This window comes from Ceratotherium simum, chromosome 3, assembly GCF_057802395.1.
Source record: "Ceratotherium simum simum isolate JZ-2026a chromosome 3, ASM5780239v1, whole genome shotgun sequence".
Lineage (NCBI taxonomy): Eukaryota > Metazoa > Chordata > Mammalia > Perissodactyla > Rhinocerotidae > Ceratotherium > Ceratotherium simum.
In genome coordinates this window covers 47688206-47707404 of record NC_141902.1, presented here as the reverse complement: position 1 = coordinate 47707404, position 19199 = coordinate 47688206, and the positions used below count along the sequence as shown (strand labels likewise).

General features: G+C 38.9%; 1 protein-coding gene across 5 annotated transcripts in view; it reads left to right on the top strand.

Moving 5' to 3' along the window:
- The window catches only part of MYO5A (myosin VA), a 187860-nt gene extending 181598 nt beyond the window's left edge, over positions 1-6262 (top strand). For all 5 annotated transcript variants that reach the window (XM_087427353.1, XM_087427348.1, XM_087427339.1 and 2 more), the window contains 4 exons: positions 1263-1545; positions 3030-3204; positions 4389-4469; positions 4741-6262. In XM_087427353.1, the coding sequence (XP_087283479.1) occupies positions 1263-1545; positions 3030-3204; positions 4389-4469; positions 4741-4893 (692 nt within the window). In that variant the 3' untranslated portion in view covers positions 4894-6262. The remainder of the gene's footprint in view (positions 1-1262; positions 1546-3029; positions 3205-4388; positions 4470-4740) is intronic.
- The last annotated feature ends 12937 nt before the right edge of the window (positions 6263-19199 follow it).

The window sequence follows — 19199 nt, the reverse complement described above, 5'->3', positions numbered from 1 at the left end:
TGTTTTCCACATTTCCACTACTTCTTCATTTCCCTTCTATGGGCTCATAGTATTCCATTTTCTATCATAGGCCCACAATTAAACAACTAGAAACACAAATGGCTGAGGAAGCCGTGGGAGATGGCAGTGATTTCTTCAGTTGTTCCCTGAAAGGTCATGAATTTAAAGCAGCCTAGGTCAGCTACAGTGCAAGAGGTAACAGATGCAAAGGTCAGCTTCAGCCAACCTCTCTTCTATTTTTGCCTGTTTTTATTGGCTAAACAAGAAGTTTGCCTCTAAGATGTCCCACTTTAAACCACTACCCCCACCTCCCAGTGACTTAACAACAACCTACGTTTTGAGTCAGCATGAGGTTCTGTGGAAGCTGAGTTTAGTACTAGGAGAGATAAAAATGAATCAGGCATGGCGCCTGCTGTCAAGGGGCTCCCAGTTCAGGGAGAGGGCATCCCAAAACCATCCTAGAGGAGGCGTAAGCCAAATGCTACGAGAGCACAATGGAGGGAGCAGTGCCCCAGATGAGAAGACTGAGTCTTGGGAGGCGGAGGCTAGCCCGGGGTCTCCCGCTGTTGTGGGAAGCTCAGGACAAGGATGGGCCCAGCTCTCCAGCCGCACACAACTGCCCCCACCCAAGTTGTCTCCAAGACCTGCCCAGACTCCTGCCTTTCTTGCTACTTGATTTGTTTGCTGCTGGGGCCCAGATGGCACTGGAGAATGCTTATCTTCTCCCTAACTGCTACCTACCTCTCTCTCAGAAACCCTCCCAAGATACCACGCGCTTATCCTATTACAAGGCTACTGTTTCATATTTTAGAAAATACACCATTAGGGCCGGCCCCGTGGCTTAGCGGTCAAGTGTGCGTGCTCCGCTGCTGGCGGCCTGGGTTCAGATCCCGGGTGTGCACCGATGCACCACTGCTTCTCCAGCCATGCTGAGGCCGCGTCCCACATACAGCAACTAGAAGGATGTGCAGCTATGACATACAACTATCTACTGGGGCTTTGGGGAAAAAAATAAATAAATAAATAGAAAATACACCATTAAGATTTCTTAATTTCTTGGTTAATTTTTGTATTTAAGAATTATTCCTTCATTAAAGTTTAAAATCCAGAATCCCTTTTTTGTGAAGTTCTTTTTCCCTCTATTTTGGTGCTCAGATAATTTTCCTAAGTTGAATGTGTGTATGTGTGAGTGTGTGTGTGTGTGCACATGAAACAAGTTTCTTTCCAGATCTTCTCTTCTAACACTTGAACTACTCCTGCAGTCTCCGGCATGCTGGAGCATGAGACCATTCAGGGCGTGTCAGGGGTGAAGCCCACAGGGCTAAGAAAGCGAACCTCCAGTATCGCCGACGAGGGCACCTACACGCTGGACTCCATCCTCCGGCAGCTCAACTCCTTCCACTCGGTCATGTGTCAGCACGGCATGGATCCCGAACTAATCAAGCAGGTGGTCAAGCAGATGTTCTACATCGTGGGGGCCATCACCCTGAACAACCTCCTCCTGCGGAAGGATATGTGCTCCTGGAGTAAAGGCATGCAGATCAGGTGAGCAAACACCAACACCTGCAGTGGCCTCTGCTCACTGCCCAGCCAGCCTGCCAGGGGGGATGAGGTTCGAGGTCAGTCCACCTGAGGTCTGCTGCCACTGGCCACGCAGCAGGGGAAGACCCGGCGTGGAGCCACTCCCTCCTGCCTGGCTGGACTCCTCCGCTTGCATTGGTTGCTGCTCCTGGCTGGGCCTTTCAGCACGTTCTACTCGCTGCTCGTTAGGAGCCCTGCTCCACTGTGGCGAGAACTCGTGTGAGGGAGTGGAGAGTTGATGAAAAATACATAAAGATGAAATAGCTGCTTCCTCTCCTTTTGTGTGTTTTAATTGTACAATAATAAAATATCAAATTGTAATGAAAATTTCTAATGTTTGATTGTTCTTAGAAATTTATTTTGACAAAATACCTTTTTGTACCTATGGCAACAAGAACATGTCTAATAGATCTTATACTAACATTTGAAATATGCCCCTTTATATTTTAAGAAAATCTACGTGCAATTTTATACGCAACTTCTCCTCAGCATAACCTCATTATCATAAAGTAATTGATTTCTTTTGCAAATAATTTATTTTAAAACAGACTATTCACCAAGAGGAAAAAAAAGGATTTCTCCTATAAAGTCTTTAGTTACTCAATCACAGGAAACCTTAGCATTCTTTTCAAATTTTCCATTCTGACCAACATCCATTGTAGTTAATGTTAAGACAATGCCTTCCACTCAGGTATCAGAATTTGCTTCTCTATAAGCTTTGTTTACACATGTGAAGCACCAGTCATAATATCGTATCTCCTATTTGCCTGATTACTAAGTTCTGATTGTGTGTCCATTTTCCTCATTTTAGTTTGAGAACTACTGTCACTTGGTTGACCACCTCTTGAAAGCTCAGCATCTGTGTAGTTTCTGTGTCTCTGTATATTTGGGGTTTTGTCTCTTCCAATGGCCCCCACTTGCCCTTCTCTCCTTCCTTCCCTGAGTTTCCTCAGGCCGCTATCTCCATCACCTGGGCTCTTCCCTAAAGAGGGCTGGAGCACAATGTCCACGTGAGGGGATCTTGTCATCCAGTTCACTGACCGGGGGTTGACTTAAGGAAGAGAGAGTACTAAGAAGGTGGTTGACTCTTACCTCTGAAGTTGTAAGAAAAGCTAGAAGGTGTTTTCTGGTCAGCTGTTCCATATTATGTGTTCTGTTTTGTCTTTTAGCAAGTCTTATTTCATAACTTTTGTTATAAGGGCTATATTTCTGTCTTCCATTAAAGATAATTATATTCTCTAGTCATTTACTCTTATATAATTATAATTATAAGCCTCATGACTATTTATAATGATAAATTTTTAAGCACAGCTGATAAATTTAAGAAAATTGAACAAAAATACTGCCTGTCATTTTAACCAAAATTTGTGACAAAGCCACACATAAAAAATTAAGACATTTATGACAACATTCTGTAAATTTGCATTCTCTCTCTTTTTTTGGCATAGGTACAATGTCAGTCAGCTGGAAGAATGGCTGCGTGACAAGAATCTGATGAACAGTGGGGCTAAAGAAACTCTGGAACCTCTCATCCAGGCTGCTCAGCTTTTGCAAGTGAAAAAGAAAACAGATGATGATGCAGAAGCCATTTGTTCCATGTGCAATGCATTAACTACTGCCCAGGTAAAGCAACGTTCCCTATTATGAAATAATTTAACACTCATCAAGGGTGATATTTAGGGAAGTAAAGAGGTCTTCTAGCTATTGCTGTTGTCTCTGAGCTGACTTCCTCAGTGTCAGAGAAGATATATGTCTATATAGGTCTTGAAGGAAGTAATACACTTCAGTGCTGGTCACAGTCATCCACATTCAAGAGTCAGGAGATATTCATTGAGTGTCTACAGTGTCCTGCGTAATGTTCCAGGCACTGAGATATGCCACGAACAAAACCAAGTCCCTGCTCACGGGGTGTACATACCGTGGAGCTTGTATTCCGCAGAAGAATTTTCCATATTATTTGATAATTGAATGATTCTTTAGACTTCTCTATTTTAAGACAGATAATTCTTGTTCCTTCAGTTCAATAAATGACCAATTGACTTCCTATCTCAAGGCACCATACTTGTTACTGGGGGAGATACTTCAATAAATTAGGAACAATCCCTGCCTAAAAAGGAACTTCCAGTTTAGTAGGGAAGACAGATGTACCCAGCTGATTCTACCATAAGAGTTCTAGTAAGTTCTATAGTAAGATGTCTAAAGGAAGTGCTGAGGGGCAGTAGCTGACTGTGTTCAGGGAAGGTCTCATTACGCTGGGCATTGAATTGAAGGAAGTGAGAAGACGGGAAGGGCATTTGAGGACACTTTCCACAGCATCAGGCAAGGCATAGGCATAAACATGCCCTTTTTCTTTTGCCCAGTTATTTCTATGCTGACTCTTGGACTTTCTTAATGTTCATCACATATCTCATAACATAGAAATCTTACATAGATTATACATAGAACATGTATAGAAAGTAGCTAGAAAGATACTCAGGACACTGTTAACAACTGCCACTTTGGGAGACTGGAGGATAGGAGTGGGGGCACTTTCACTTTTCATGTGTTCTTTTGTACAGTTTGGATGTTTTTCCAAATTTATATTGCTTCTTAAAATGTAAAAATATTAAATTAATACATTCTTATTGTAAAAATTCAAATAATAAGGTAAATGTGCCTACAGACCAGCTCCCTCTCCCCTCTTTTCCCAGCCCGGCCCTGAGTAGAACTGAAAACCATATGCACAGATCCTTCTAGTTTTCCAGATTATAAGCACCAGTGTATATTTGATAATATGCTGAAAACTTTGATCATTTCATTTCTCACAGATTGTCAAAGTGTTAAATTTGTATACTCCAGTTAATGAGTTTGAAGAAAGAGTCTCTGTATCATTTATTCGTACTATACAGGTAAGATCTCCCAGACTTTGTCTTTGATTCACCAACACAGTCATTTGAATGGAAATTTTACAATTTATTGAAGAATAATGGGTTTTTCTTATTATATTGTTTTATTTTATTTTTATAGTGCATTAACTTTTTTGATAACAGCTTATTAGAAAAATGAAGTGAAACATTCTTCATTAGTTGCAGACTTTTTGGTAGAATTTTTGGCAGAAAAAAAATCTTTATAGATTCAAAGAACTGATGCTCTGGTTTTTTTGTTTTTTAATCTTCCCAGATGCGTTTACGAGACAGGAAAGACTCTCCTCAGCTGCTCATGGATGCTAAACACATCTTTCCTGTCACCTTTCCTTTTAACCCATCCTCCCTCGCGCTGGAAACCATCCAGATTCCAGCCAGCCTGGGCCTGGGATTCATATCACGGGTCTGAAAGTGATGTCAAGGCAAACAGTGACCATACATCTCTTGCCTGAAATAAGAACCCATTATTTCCAGTGAGCTACTGAAAACACATTTTTAAAGAGAAAGTACTGATTATCTCCTAAACAAGGGGTTATTAACTGGAAATCTCCCTAGAATACTTGCAACGCCTTGGAAAGAAAGATAGTTCCTTTGTGCTGTGTTACCTGTATAGCAACGCTCATCCTTGATCAGTTAAGTATCCCGAGTTTACATGCAGGTGAATGACAGAAGGAAGGAAAAAAATGTGTCTTCAGATCCCAGCATCTAAATAGTGTAAAAAACATAAATTCCAGATATGAGCTGTTATTAGGAAGGCACCAACAAAGAACCTCCTCTGCACTAACCAGAAGAATGGAAAGAGAGATCCCCGCGGAGTACATATCAGATCAGTTTAGGACTCAGTTATGCTGATATTGTCAAACTGGATCAAAGAAATAAACTGGCAATATGTAAAGTAATTGGTCAAGTAACTTCCTTATATGTGTCACTATGATATAGGGATATTAAGAGAATGTTGGTTTGCTGTATAGCATAGAAGTCCATTTGTACTGTAGTTTACCGAGCATTTTAAATTGCTGCTACATATCGTGTTCTTTAAAATGTAAGCGGTATTCTTATTAGGCACTACAACAATAAGCTTCTCTTTTATCAACTCTGTTTACAATTCAATCTGATCACAGTTTTAACTGGAGTATGTGCAAATATCTACAGATTCTCCTGCACAAGTAGCAGACACTGGGAAGTCATGTAGTAATATGACAAAATGCTTGACATTTAGGGGTAGGATTAGACAAAGTGGCTCTTGTTGGTGTCATTATTTATTCAGGGTGTGTGACATCGATGTGCTCATTAGTTTTCCCTGGGTGGCTGTCACATCAGGGGACAGTGTTTTGTGAAGTGACTTATTTTTAGTTCCCAGATCTGTTGCCTGCAGTGCATATTTTCAACCTTGACAGGTTTTCTTTCTTCTTAATTTATTAAGAATTAATCTCAGTCACTATCTAGAGAGGATTGTCAGAATATTCATGACTCAGGTGTTGAAACTTGATTATCCTATAAGTTATGCAAAAGAAGGTGTATAGGAAATAATTATGATTCTGTTTTTTTAGGCTTTACAACTTGTATAAATGTTCTCAGTACCACTAGATACGTTAAAAAGCATCATATTAGAAATACTTTTAAGATTTGTATAAGAATTTAAGAAGATTGCTGAATTTTACAGAGGATTTGGTTCAGTAAGACCCAGATTCTATAAGTTTTCATTCTGAAATTCTGATTAAACATATTCTCCATTTTTCTAGAAATCTTATACAATAAATCTTTCAAGTTGTGCAAAAGCAAGTTCTTAGCTTTCATTAGAAACTCTGGATCTGAATTACAATCATAGATTTATATAATTTAACTATTAGTCTATAAAAAATGACATCTTATTAAAATATGTGCAATATTATTAATGGAAATCAAACAGTTTCAAGTCAGTGATAAAGATTATTATTAAAAGATAAACAGTCAACTTATTTGGGCTTCAAATTCCTCATTTATACAGTAAAAGGGTTGGACAACTGATTCTTAAGGTCCCTTCCATGTCTAAACTTCTCTCAGTACTTGGATCCTAGAGAAACGAGCTGCAGTTACTCAGTAAGTGCACCCTCTGAAGGAAAGATCAGTGTTTGGTGCCTGTTAATTCTGAGGGATTAATAAAATATAAAATCACAAGTTTGTGTGGCTATAAGCTTTCTTAAATGTACATGATTTACATACATGCATTTAGAAAGTTAATTAGTTTAAGTAATTTTTATTGAATCATATACAGCTGTATTCAGCTTGGATACATTTATTTATTTGCAAAACCAACCAAAAATACTACTAATTCAATCAGATTCTCTCAGTTTTCCCTGGTTGTCAGTGTGGTTTTCAATGAACTCTTACAACCATTTGGTTAGTACTGAATCTGTCAGAGTCTAAGAGCATAGATGGGACTTGGCTTAGGGTGGGGGGAGGGGGTGTTGCTAAAAAAAACCCCACCGTGGTACAGGCTGTTCATCTCAGACCCCAAAATCCTCCCAGGCCCTCCCTAGCTTAGTCCTGTGTAGCTTGTCCCACACACACCCTGAATCTTGTCAGGACATCAAGATCACACTGTAGCTCCCACGGCCACCGCAGCCCTTGATCTTAGCCCCAGACAGCTGTCTCCTGAAGCGTCTCTGGTCTGGGCCTTTCTCTCTCTCCTGTCTCCTGTCTTTCTGCTATCAAGTGCTGGAGCCTCTGTTGCACAAACTAGGCCAGAGTCTCTCCTGTTCAGGGATGGCCACACAAAGATTATGCTATTCCAGGGCTCCAACTTCCTCCAAGGCCTACCCAGAACCCCAGGTGGGGATCTGAATTAACTTCTCTTAGCAGTCTGAAGATCTTTAGTCATACCAAGAATACCTTACAACCAGGGAACCCCAAGACCTGATAAATGACGTGTGTCTGACTTTCTTGAGGATGCAACAGTATTGGGTATCCTTTGGCCACTTTGAGGACTGCTCACCTTCCCACTGTCCACCCACACTTTGTCACTCAGCTTCAAACACACCTCCAGCAGCCTTCCACCTCCCCATTTATCTGTTCTCTCTCCCCCTTCCCTCAGCTGAACCATAGATCCCATGGCCCTGACTGCGCTGAAGGCAGCGGATGGAGTCAGTCCTCAGTTGCCCCCACTGGCTGCCTGGTGGCTTACCTTGTGCCAGTCTTTGCACAAGTCTTGTTATTCTCACTTCTCTGCAGTACATTCTTTAACATGATCATGAATTTGCTTTTTCATAATTCCTCTCTGACACACAATAGGAATTCAAAGAAAGATCTTGCAAGAACAACAGGTCATTTTCTCAATAGCCCCTTCTCAATAGTCTCCTCCCCACTCACCGTACATACAGACTCAGCTCACACTGTGGAATGCAAAGCTGAAAAATTAGAAGCAATTTCCCTTCTTGTAGCTTTTCTTAGGTTAAGGCTTTGATCTGCCTGAGAGTATCTATAAAGAAGGGGAAGATAAATATGGGATAAGATCCATGAAGTATAGCTTCATGATTCCATTGGAAATTTTGAAAATTCCCCATGTACCTGCCACTTCTTTTGTCAAGTGCAAAGGTACAAAAATATATATTACAAAGCCAACTGACAGGAGATTTGGGGGTTTGAATCAGTCTGTAGGATTTGCTTTATTTCCTTCATTTCAGTGGATAATTGAGAGTTGACTTTCTGGATGAGTATGTGTAAAATAGATCAAATCTTTCAATAACACAGTGGGGGAGGCTATAAAAAGACTTTATTAGGATTTCAGTATAGTCACTGTTGTGAGAAATTACTTTCCTGGTAATGCTAGGTAAAGGGGCCCTGGCTGCTGCCCTAAGTCCTCACACATATTCTCTCTCTCTCTCACACACACACATGCACACACACAGTCACTAGTTTGTAGAGTTCCCCAGGAGGCATAATCAAGGCTCCTCGGGGTAACTTTAACTGTTCAGGATAAAACAGAAAGCAAAAGTTAGTGTGTGACCCTCAAACTCTCCTGTTGAAAGCAGTGCAGAAACAGTCCCTTGCGTCTGGCTCTGCTTCCCTTCAGCAGTACTGGGAGGTAGAAAGGGGAGCTCCTACAATCGTTTGTGATAATAATTTGAGAGACAAGGTCAGTGACTGGCCTGAGGTCGCCAGGCCTCCAGCCTGCAGCTTTTCCCCAGGCAGCAGTGACAGTGAGGGCAGATCCCAGGCAGGAGACTTTAAAAAGTCGTGAGGTTCCCTTCTGTTCCTCCTAGTGCTCGTGGGGTGTCCCAGGTCAGCAAAAGGAGAGCTTTTTCCTTATCAGAGTTGGCAACTGGCATGTGGGGACTGAGCAAGTGCCCAGTACCCAGTTCTCGGTGCTACGAGAGGAAGCGCCCAGAGCCCGGTGGTTTTCTCTTTGTCATAGTCACCCGCTATGACTAGGTTTGACTTTTGTAATGAATCAGTGCTCCCTGGAGGGTGCAGTGCTCTATGTTTAGGTCATTAATTAGTAGCAGGCTGTCTCAGCCTGATGGGAAGCAGTGAAAGCCTCCTTAAGTTAAGAGGAAGGTCAAAACAGACACCCCTCACAGTCGCTGTGAGAGCCACTAGGTGAGCTGTGCAGCCTGCAGAGATCTTGCAGCTGCAGACCAACCCCCGGGTCCCTTCTGCGGGCTGTCCCCTAGGCAGGCCATACACAAGTCAGTGTGTGTTTGAACATTACAGTGTGTGCATGCTGCCGGTGTTTACTTTGGAGCTAGGAGTGTGTTGTGTGCATGCATGCTAGAGAGGCTGTGTATTGCTGTGGCCTCTGTTCATGGGTAAGTGCATTGTAATTTCTGCTCAGGCTGTGCCATGAGGGCCGCCTTAACCCCTGCTCCCTTCCCTCCTAGAGCTGCCTTAAGTTCTCTGGAACTTTTCCTTTGCAAGAGGACATCTTGCCTGGAGAGGATATCTGCCCTGTTTCTCAAGGTTTTGTGAGGGTTCTGGTTGGGTGTGGCCTCCAACCATCAATTCCTTTCTCCCCTTCCTGCATGACCCTCTCCTTCCTGTTACTTCTCCTTCCTTTTTTTTCTGTTATTTCCAAACAGGTATTAGAACTCTGAGGCAGCAGTGATCTCAGAGGCAGTGAAATGTGGGCCTAGAGAGTCTTCCTGAGTTTGGGGGGCTCTGTGTCACAAGTAAGCAAATGAACATATGGAGGAAATACAGAGATAAGTTAGATTCTTGGTAATACTTAAGTGGCTTCTTTTCCACTGAACTTTTCTTAATAAAAGTAAAGGGTACAACAGTAAAATATTTCATGGACAGTCTTTAAAAAATTTTTTTAAGAACCCTGTACTGTAAAAGATTGAGTGAAAACAGGAAAGAGTGCTGTAAATTCTAATCCATTGTATTACCGTAAATTAAGTAAACTTGGAGTTACAGTAGATTTCTCAGTAGGTCAGGAACTGAAAAGTACTATGTAAAATATCTGCCAAAATGCATTTTATACATTTTTTTATTTTATAATTTGGTCTAGCTAAATAAAACATTCATTAGCTTAATTTAATGGGTGTTATTAGATTCATAAAATGTCTGAAAATGACTAACATTTCCTTAATATTGTAACATTGCTTGAAATATTTGAAAGAAAAATGTTTGTTGAATTGAAACTGGTATGTATAATTCAATGCCTGGTAGGTTAGTACATTTTCATGCATTTTTCGAAGTCAACAGTTTCAAATATCTTATTGTTACCATATGTTATAAAATTTTAGCCTACATTTCAGGCTCTCTAAATCACTTGAGCCATTTAATTTTTTCCAACAAATGGTGAATTTTTCCCTTCGATGTGGATATGTGTGCTGTAATTTACGATTCCTTGTTATGTATTTTTGTGGAATCCTGAAGTAACGTTGACTTTTTTGTGTCCTTGGAAAATTTAAATTGCTCTAACAGTGTTGCACAGAAATGAGATCACGACATTTAACAAGTTGTATTTTAATTATTAACTTTGTTAATTTACTGTTAAATGGATATGGCTTTTAACTACAATGAAATGGAACATTGCAGTTTTCCAAATATTTTTCATTGTTGGATCTAGAAAAGGAGTTCTACCTTGATCTACATAGAAAAACATGATATAGTTAATCTTTGAAAAGTTCTTAGATAGAATATTCATCCATTAAAAAGGAAGCAGAAGTAGTGAGAAGTGAAAGGCATTACCAACCAACTCTAGTTTTAACTGAACCCATCCCAGCATATCTCACGTGAAATTTTTAAAAATAAGTTAATAATTCACCTCATATCAACAACAGCCTTTGAAACATGGGTTTTCACTAGATATCACCTAGTGCTAAGATGAAAACCAAAACAAATCAGGTTGACATTTCCGCTCTAAATTTGTAGTTGTCTAATGTTGTACTTAGTAAATGTGCATCATTAATGCTATACTCTCCTAGCTATTATAGAAAATTGTTCAAATAAAGTTATGGATATAAAGGATTTTTGTTGATGTCTTATGAATAAACCCACAGCACATGGAACATGGAACATACACCAACATAGACCACATTCTGGGCTATAAAACACACCTTTAAAATTTAAAAGAATAGAAATCATATAATGTATGCTCTCAGGTGACAATAGCATTAAACTAGAAATCAATGACAGAAAAATAGCTGGAAAATCCCAAAATACTTAGAGATTAAACAACACACTTCTAAATAGCACATGGGTCAAAGAAGAAATCTCAAGAGAAATTTTAAAATATTTTGAAGTAAATGAAAATACAACATCAAAATTTGTGGGATGCAGTGAAAGTAGTACTTAGAGGGAAATTTATAGCATTGAATGCATATATTAGAAAAGAAGAAAGACCTAAAATCAATAATCTAAGCTTCCACTTTAGGAAACTAAGAAAAGAAAATTAAATGCAAAGTAAGCAGAAGAAAAAAAAAATAAAAATTAGAGCAGAAATCAATGAAACCGAGGACAGGAAATCAATAGAGAAAATCAATGAAACCAAAAGCTTGTTCTTTGAAAAAATCAATAAAATTGATAAGCCTCTAGCCAGGCTAACTAAGAAAAAAAGAGAGATGACATATAGTAAATTAGTGGTTGCTTAGGGCTAAGAGGAATGGGGGTGAGTGAGGGGGAAGGAAGGGATAGGGAGCAATAACTAAAGGGCATGGAGTTTCTTTTTGAGGTAATGAAAATGTTTTAAAATTGACTATGGTGATAGTTTAACATATCTGTGAATATACTAAAAAACCACTGAGTTGTATACTTTAAATGGGTGAAGTGTATGGTATGAGAATTATATCTCAATAAATCTATTTTTTTAAAGAGTAAACTTTTGCTTCTGGTATGGCAGACTGAGGAGCTCAGCAAATTCCTCCTCAAAAAAGCAAGGACAACACTGGACAAAGTGTCAAAAACAACAACTTTAGGGCTCTGTAAATTGACCAAGAGCATAAACAAATTAGTAGTGGTTAGCCATGAAAAACCACTGAACTCTGAGTAAGAACAATGAGAGTCTGACATTCTTGGTGGGCCTGCCCCCATCATCCTCCCCTCCCCCAGCTCAGTTGGCATAGTAGTTCTACCAGAGTAGGGCAAGCTGTGAAAACCAGCAGCTTTGCCATAGGAGGGGCTCACTTGATTTGGAGCAGAGTGCAGTAAAACCCCACATCCAGCACTAACAGTTGTGCTCTCAGAACTGTGACAGAATACCCAGTTTGTGATACTTTGTTACAGCAGCAGTAGGAAAGTCACACACTATTAATCTGAAGTATATGTGATGAGTTAAGATGCATACTTTAATCCTTAGAGGAACTACTAAAAATTAAGTCAAGAAATGTAGTTGTTTTGTTTTAAAAGGTGAGAATTAAAATGGTGCACTAAAAAAAAGAAAAGAAAGAAAGACTATCACCAAAAATGTCAGTAAAGGAGAAAGAGGAACAAAAAAAAGACATAAGCCATGTAGAAAACAACAAATGACAGTCATAAATCCAACCATATCAATGGTTACATTAAATGTGAATGGACTAAATGCTTCAATCAGAAGGCAGAGACTGTCAGACTGGATTAAAAAAAAATACAAGACCCAACTATATGCTATCTATAAGAGACACACTTTATTATTTTTTTTTTTTGTGAGGAGCTCAGCCCTGTGCTAACATCCGCCAATCCTCCTCTTTTTTTGCTGAGGAAGACGGCCCTGGGCTAACATCTGTGCCCATCTTCCTCCACTTTATATGGGACACCGCCACAGCATGGCTTGCCAAGCAGTGCGTCGGTGCACGCCCGGGATCCGAACCAGCGAACCCCGGGCCGTCGCAGCGGAGCGCGCGCACTTAACCACTTGCGCCACCGGGCCGGCCCCAAGAGACACACTTTAGATTCAAAACACATATAGGTTGGAAAAAAAAAAAGGAGAGAAAAAGATATACCATAAAAACAGTAACCATAAGAGAGCTAGAGTGGTGATATTAATATCTGACAAAATAGACTTTAAGACAAGAAAAATTTCTACAGAAAAAGGACATTTCATGATGATAAAAGAGTCAATTTATTGGGAATATATAACAATTGTAAATGTATACTGGGTAAATGAAGAGTAGCAGGCAGTTGGTGGTGGAAGGAGAAAAAAGAAATGGGGACAGTAGCTGAGCCCAGTGGTGCTGCATTTAGATCCACAGACACTCTCGGTAGGGAGCCTGGCCCAGATCTTGATGCGAGTTATTCCTCACCAGATCTAGATCTCAGTGAGTGTTATTTCTCGGTTCCCATTCCACCATGATTCCCTTGCGGTGTCTGCCCACTCCCCAACTTGCCCAGGGTTTCCCAAAGAGAGGCAGTTAGAGATTGCTCCTTTTTCCCTTCTTTCCATTTTCCCTTCTTTCCATTTTCCCTTCTTTCAGCCCAAAAGTACATTTCCCAGGCTCTTTTGCTGCTAGATGTGGTCAAGTGGTCTGGAACGGAGCCCCAACATGCCCCTCTGCCCATCTTCTATGTGAGAAAGAAAGAAGCCTAGCCTGAGCCCTTGTTTAAAAAAAAATCTGTACATACCTAACAGAGCCCTAAGATACACAAAGCAAAATTTGACAAAATGGAAAAGAGAAATTGACAACTCAAGCATAATAGTTGGAGTCGTCAATATCCATTCTCAATAGAACAACTAGACAGAAAATCAGCAAGAATATAGACTTGAAAACACTATCAACCAATTTGGTCTGACATTTAGCGAACACTCTACCCTACAACAGCACAATCCATATTTTTTCAAGTATATACAGATCATTCTCCAGGATAAATCATAGGCAAGACAAGAAAATAAGTCTTAGTACATTTAAAAGTATTGAAATCACACAAAGCATGTTCTCTGACCACAGCAGAGAATGGATTAAATTAGAAATCAACAAATGAAAGAAATTTTCAAAATCCCCAAATACTTGGAAATTAAATAAGACACCTCCAGATAACAAAGAAGAAATCACAAAAGAAATTAGAAAATATTTTGAACTAAAAGAAAACAAAAATGTTTTGGGATGTAACCAAAGCAGGTCATAGAAGGAAACTGAAAGCTTTAAATGTTTTTATTAGAAAAGAGGACATGTCTCCAATCAATAACTTAAGATTTTACCTTAAGAACCTAGAGGGAAAAAGTAAACTAACCCCAAAGCAAGCAGAGGGAAGGAAATAATAAAGATTAGAGGGGAATCAATGAAATGGAAAACAGAAAAACAAAAGAAAATCAATGAAACCAATGAAAAGATTAATAAAATTGACAAAATTTTATCCAGATTGACTACACAAAAGAGAAAAGATATAAATTACCAAAATCAGGAATGAAAGAGGGAACATCATTCCTGAGCAGGGCCAAGACTAGGATAAGGCAAACAGGCACTTAGGAGGCAAAATTTAAGGAGGCAAAATTTAAGGAGGCACTTACTCTCAGGGGCACCCAAATACAGGGTCAACACCTGAGAGTGGGTGCCTCGAATTTTGTACCCTAGGCTTCTCATGTCTCACCCTAGTCCTGGCCCGCTACAGAGATCCTACAGAAATGAAAAGGATTATAATAGAATACCACGAATGACTTTATGCCAGCAAATTAGACAACTTAAATGAAATGGACAAATTCTTAGAAAGGCAAAAATTATGAATACTGACTCAATAAGATATAAATCTCTGAACAGACTTATAACAAGTGAAAAAAAAATGAGTAATTTAAAATCTTATCATAAAGAAAAGCCCAGCCCAGATGGCTTTATTGGTAACTTGTATCAACTATTTAAAGAAGAAATAATACCAACTCTTTACAAACTCTTTCATAAAATAGAGGAGAGAGTACTTTCTGACTCATTCTATGAGGCCAGCATTACCCTGATATCAAAGCCAGACAAAATACATCACAAGAAAACTACAGACCAATATCCCTCATGAAGATAGATGCAAAATTCATTCCATAACATTACAAACTGAATCCAGCAACACATAAAGAGGATTATACACCATGACCAAGTGGAATTTATCCTAGCCATGCAAAGTTGGTTTAATATTCAAAAATCAATCAATGTAATATAACATATCAAAAGTATAGAGAACAAAACCCACACAATCACCTCAAGAGATACAGAAAAAGCATTTAACGAAATCCAACATTTATTCAAGAATTTTTTTTTTTTTTTTAAAGATTTTATTTATTCAGTTTTTTCCCCCCAAAGCCCCAGTAGATAGTTGTATGTCATAGGTTCACATCCTTCTAGTTGCTGTACGTGGGACTCGGCCTCGCGTTGGATGGAGAAGTGGTGCCTCGGGGCGCTCCCGGGATCCGAACCCGGGCCGCCAGCATCAGAGCGCGCGCACTTAACCGCCAAGCCACGGAGCCGGCCCAAGAATTTTTTTTTAAATCTCATACCAAACTAGGAATAGGAGGAACTTCTTCAGCCTGAATGATTTTCCCCTAAGATTGGGACCAAGGCAAGGATGTCTATTTGTTCTTACCACTGCTATTTAACATTGTGCTGGTGGTTCTAGCCAATGTAATAAGGCACCAAAGAAAAAAGATTAAAGGCACCCAGATTGAAAAGAAAAAAGTAAAAATGTATTTATTTCCAAGGGACATAACCTTGTATGTGAAAAATCCTAAGGAATCCACAAAAAAAATTACTAGAACTAAATAAACTAATCCAGAAAAGGTCACAAGATAGAAGATCAATATACAAAAATCAATTATATTTCTATATACTGGCAATAAACAATCTGAAAATGAAATTAAGAAAACATTCATATTAACATCAAAAAAAATAATATGCCTAGGAATCAATATAATAAAAGAAGTGCAAGACTTGTACCCTAAAAACTACAAAACATTGCTGAGAGAAATTAAAGATCTAAACAGAGAGGCATTCCATGAGTTAGAAGACTTGGTACTGTTAAGATGGCAATTCTCCCCAAATTGATCTATAGATTCAACACAGTCCCTATCAAAATCTCAGTACGAGTTTTAGTAGAAATTAACAAGCTGAAACTAAAATTTATATGAAAATGCAAAGGATTCAGAATAGTCAAAACAATTTTGAAAAAGAAAAACAAAGTTGGAAGAATTACACTTTCCAATTTCAAAGCTTACCATGTAGCCACAGTACTCAAGACAGGTATGGTACTGACCTAAGTATTGACATAAAAATCAACAGAACAGAACCTAACATCCAGAAATTATGGTCAATTGATTTTTGACCAGGCTGCCAAGGCAATTCAGTTCAATTCTTTTCAATAAATGATGCTGGAACAATTGAATATCCAAATGTAAAAAAAAATAAAAAATTAATTTAGACCCTTACCTCAATAGCACACGCAAAAATTAATCCAAAAAAGTTCATAGTCCTGGGCCGGCCCTGTGGCTTGGTGGTTAAGTGCGCGCGCTGCGATGCTGGAGGCCCGGGTTCTGATCCCAGGCGTGCATCGAGGCACCACTTCTCCGTCCATCCTGAGGCCGAGTCCCACATACAGCAACTAGAAGGATGTGCAGCTATGACATACAACTATCTACTGGGGCTTTGGGGGGAAAAAAATAAAATAAATAAAATCTTAAAAAAAAAAAAAAAAAAAGTTCATAGTCCTAAATGTAAGAGCTAAACTTACAAAACTTCTAGAAGAAAATCTTTGTGATTTTAAGCTAGGCAAAGACTTCTTAGATACAACATCAAAAGCATGATCCATAAAAGAAAAGGAATTGATAAACTGGCTTCATTAAGATTTAAAAGTTTGCGCTGCAAAGGACATCGTGAAGAAAATGAAAAGACAATCCACGGTGGGAGAAAATATTTGCAAATCACATATCCGGTAAAGGATTGATGATTTGTGACCAAAATATATAAAGAAAGATGGATTTAATGCTTGTATTTACCTCCCCTTCCTCCAGAAGCTCCAATAAATGATAAACTCAGTAAGAGAAAGAGAATGGAAGAGGAGTCAGACAAGCGTCATTTACTTTCATGACCCAAGAAGGCTGAAATCTAAACTGGCAGAGTAGGGAGCCCCAAAGTAATCCAGGTCACATGACAGAACTCTGAAAATCTCCAGAATAGGACTCAGAGGCAGCAAGTAACACCGAAAGTGGCATAGCACTGAAAATAGAACTGGCTGAAAATCTGTTTAAATAGCAGTTCAAATAGACTAAAGACTTGAACAGACATTTCACAAAAGAGAATACCAAAGTGGTCAATAAATAGTTACCATGGTAGGCCGGCCCGGTGGCGGAAGCCGTTAAGTGCATGCGCTCCGCTGCTGGCAGCCCGGGGTTCGCCGGTTCGGATCCCGAGCGCAAACCGACGCACCGCTTGGCAAGCCATGCTGTGGCGGCGTCCCATATAAAGTGGAGGAAGATGGGCATAGATGTTAGCCCAGGGCCAGTCTTCCTCAGCAAAAAAAGAGGAGGATTGGCAGATGTTAGCACAGGGCTGATCTTCCTTACTATAAAAAAAAAAAAAAAGTTACCATGGAAATGCAAATTGATACCACAAGGAGATATCACAACACACTCATCAGAGGGGCTAACATCTAAAAACTGAGGTCATGTGTTAGTGAGGATATTAAGCAACTGAAACTCTCATACACTGATGATACAAATAGAAATTGATATAATTTTTTAAAACTCTTTAGCAATATCTACTAAAGTTGAACACTGCATACCTTATGATCCAGCAATTCTGCTCCTTTTATATATGTAACAGAAATGCATATATCTGTGTATCAAAAGACCCATATAAAAATGTTCATAGCAGCATTATTCATAAGAGCCACAAACTGAAACAACCAAATATTTATCGATAGGAGAATGAATAAATAAACTGTAGAATATTTATACAATGGAATACTACACAGGAACAAAAAATATCACACTATGGCTACATGCAACAGCATGGATAAATGTCATGTAAAAAGCCAGAGGCAAAAAAGTTGCTCACATGATTCCATTTATAAAAACATCCAAAACAGGCAAAAGTAACCTATGGTGACAGAAGTCATAACAGTGGTTATCTTTGAGGGGTAATGACTTGAAGGGACACAGAAGGTTTGGAGATGTTGGAAATGTTCTGTCTGGATCTGGGTGGTGGTTACTTGGGTGTGTTGATGTGTTCCAGGTGTAAGAATACAGTGAGCTGTACACTTATTATTTGTGTACTTTTCTGTATATAATCTTATTCTTCAATAAAAATTTTATTTAAAGAAAAAGCAGTTAGACCTTTAGATTCCCTTCTTGACTCTGAGCAACCAGGCAACTGTCCCTACCCACTTTACATCTTTTCTTTTTCTTTATGTTATTATTTTGGACAATAGGTGCCCAAAATTGAATTTACCCTAATCTTCTTTTTGTGACACCTATCACTCTTGGTCAGTGCCAGGCCCTTTTAAATTTGGGGGAGAATCCCCTTTTTTCTTTATCCCCAATCATTTTTGCATATTTAATGGATGCCTTTGTAATTTATCATCCACATTTTTATTTGCATAACTTGTATCCATGAACAATACACAGTATTGCAGTTTTTTTCGTTTTTAAATATATATAAAGACTTGTGCTAGACATCTACTCAACATTGTTTTCTATGTCTGAGTGATACAGGTAGAACATGTCCATTCCTACTAGCAGCTGTAGAGTTGTACATTGTATGTATATACTATTGTACTAATTCATTCCCCTACTGATGGATATTTAAGTGTTTCCAACTTTGATATATAACTGTGTTGTGATGAACATCTACTTCACTGTCTCTGTGTGAGAATTTTTCTGCCTAAACTTATTTTCACTAGATATTCTCAAATTGCTCTCTAGAATGGCAGTATCAGTCTAGTTCCCACCAGCTGTGGGAGCAAAATAGTTCTTACTTTCTCACGTCCCGGGCAGCATTTGTTGTTGTCCAACCTACATATTTTTGCCAATCTGATGGGTAAAGTGATAGCTCGTTGTTTTCACTTGTATTTCTCTGATCACTAATAAAGTTGACATCTCTTTATATGCTAATCAGTCGTTTGAGTGTCCCAACATGCAAACTGTCTATTAATTTCCTGTCAATTTCCAATTTTTAAAAATTGGACTTCCTATCTTTTCTTTAACCGATTTACAGTAGTTTTATATATTCTAGATTAATATTATAGATATTAATCATTTGTTGGTTGTTTACATTGCAAATACATTTCCTACTCTGTTGCCTCTTTTTGTGAATGGTGTTCTTCACTGAACAGAAATCTTTCATTTTG